The 1,843-nt window shown below is 64.7% G+C and overlaps 1 protein-coding gene across 1 annotated transcript in view; it reads left to right on the top strand.

Annotated features, from left to right (window-relative positions):
• Positions 1-287: 287 nt before the first annotated feature.
• The window catches only part of LOC108510324 (otoferlin-like), a gene marked incomplete at both ends in the record, with an annotated part of 10,335 nt that continues 8,779 nt past the window's right edge, over positions 288-1,843 (top strand). Inside the window, 2 exons of the mRNA XM_017840008.1 lie at positions 288-448; positions 1,401-1,563. Coding sequence (XP_017695497.1) covers positions 288-448; positions 1,401-1,563 — 324 coding nt within the window. The remainder of the gene's footprint in view (positions 449-1,400; positions 1,564-1,843) is intronic.

Raw genomic sequence — 1,843 nt, 5'->3', positions numbered from 1 at the left:
TTCCGGGACGGGAAGCGCTGGGGGAACGGGAAGAGGGGTGAGGTCGGAGCTGAAACAGCAGCGGGGCCCAAGGAGCGACGCTGAAAATCAGGAATCGGGTGGGATGCCCCGGGATCTCGAGGGCTTTGTCCAGGTGTTTGTGGACTGGGGGCAAGAGGATCCCAGTCTGCTCTCAAGTTTCACCAAATCCTTTCCCTGGGAATCCCGGGCCCAGGGTTGGTTTGGCTGGGAAGGGGGGATGGAACGGCCTGGAAAAGCCAAGTCTTGCCTGGCTCTCCCGTTCACAGCCACGGCTACAACGCCTGGAGGGACCCCATGAAGCCCTCCCAGATCCTGGCCAAGCTGTGCAAGGAGGGCAAGGTGGACGGGCCACACTTCGGGCCGGGAGGGAGAGTCAAAGTCGCCAACAGGGTCTTCACCGGCCCCACGGAGATCGAGGATGAGAACGGTAGGAGCCCCTGGGGGGAGGGCTGGGCAGGGCAGCGGGGCCCGGGCTGTCCCCTCGTCCTCCAGGATTGGGATCACGGAGCAGTTGGAACCACGGGATGGGTTGGGTTGGGAAGGACCTTAGGAGGTTGTCCAGTCCAACCCTCCCCGAGACGGATCGAGCGGCCCCATCACCCCAAACCTGTAAAACCCTCACCCCAAAGGGACCTGCTGGCGCGTCCCCAGGAGAGAGGGAGGGGGGTCGGGGGTGAAGAAGAGGGGGAGAACGTGTCAGTGGACACGGAATTGGTTCAGACTGGGAAAACATGGGCTGGGGGGGGGATCTGGAGAGATGGAGGGATGGAGAGGAGAAGGAGAGGAGTCAGGAAGCGTTGGCTGAAGGACAGACTGTCCCCAAGGAGAGGGAGAGTTCTAGCCCTGGGAGCAAGGCCCAACTGGCCTTCCCAGGGCTCAGGAAGCTGTTCTCCAGGGAACTGCACCCCCAGGCAGTGGGAGATGGAGGAGAACATGTCAGTGGACGTGGGATTGGTTCAGACTGGGAAAACACGGGCTGGGGGGGGATCTGGAGGGATGGAGAGGAGAAGGAGAGGAGTCAGGAAGAGTTGGCTGAAGGACAGACTGTCCCAAAGGAAAGGGAGAGCATTGGGCAGTTCTGCCCCCTGGGAGCAAAGCCCAACTGGCCTTTCCAGGGCTCAGGAAGCTGTTCTCCAGGGAACTGCATCCCCAGGCAGTGGGAGAGGGGGGAGAACATGTCAATGGACATGGAATTGGTTCAGACTGGGAAAACACGGGCTGGGGGGGGATCTGGAGAGATGGAGGGATGGAGAGGGGAGAGGGAGAAGAGTCGGGAAGCGCTGGCTGCAGGACAGACCGTGCCCCCGAGGAGCTGGAGCAGGGCTGTGGGCATGGGGTGCCCCCCTGCCCGGCTCTGCAGGCCCCGCCGTGCCCCCCAGGCCAGAAGAAGGCGTCGGACGAGCCGGTGGCGCTGGCGGCCCTGCGGCACTGGGAGGACGTTCCCCGCGCCGGCTGCCGCCTCGTCCCCGAGCACGTGGAGACGCGGCCGCTGCTCAACCCCGACAAGCCGGGCATCGAGCAGGTCCTGGGGGCAAACCAGGGGCACGGGGTTGGGGGGGGGGAAAAACCAGCCTGGCAAACCACCCCGGGGCAGAGGGCACAGGGCTGGGGGCACCTCTGGCATCGACACCTCCTGGCAGTCACCCCTTGGGCCCGCCAGGAAATCCCCTCCTGCTGCTCCAGGCGCGGCCGCTCCGCGCCCCAAAGTCCCTCGGGCCCCGGATTCCCGACTCCCGTGAACCTCTGGGATCACACCCGTATTTATGGGGTTCAGCACTGCAGGCCCTGCCCCACATCTGGGGGTTCAGCACTGCAGGCCCTG

This window comes from Lepidothrix coronata, unplaced genomic scaffold, assembly GCF_001604755.1.
Source record: "Lepidothrix coronata isolate B3197 unplaced genomic scaffold, Lepidothrix_coronata-1.0 Scaffold654, whole genome shotgun sequence".
Classification (NCBI taxonomy): domain Eukaryota; kingdom Metazoa; phylum Chordata; class Aves; order Passeriformes; family Pipridae; genus Lepidothrix; species Lepidothrix coronata.
Note: the sequence above shows the minus strand (reverse complement) of the source record. Positions and strands in the feature narration are given on the sequence as shown.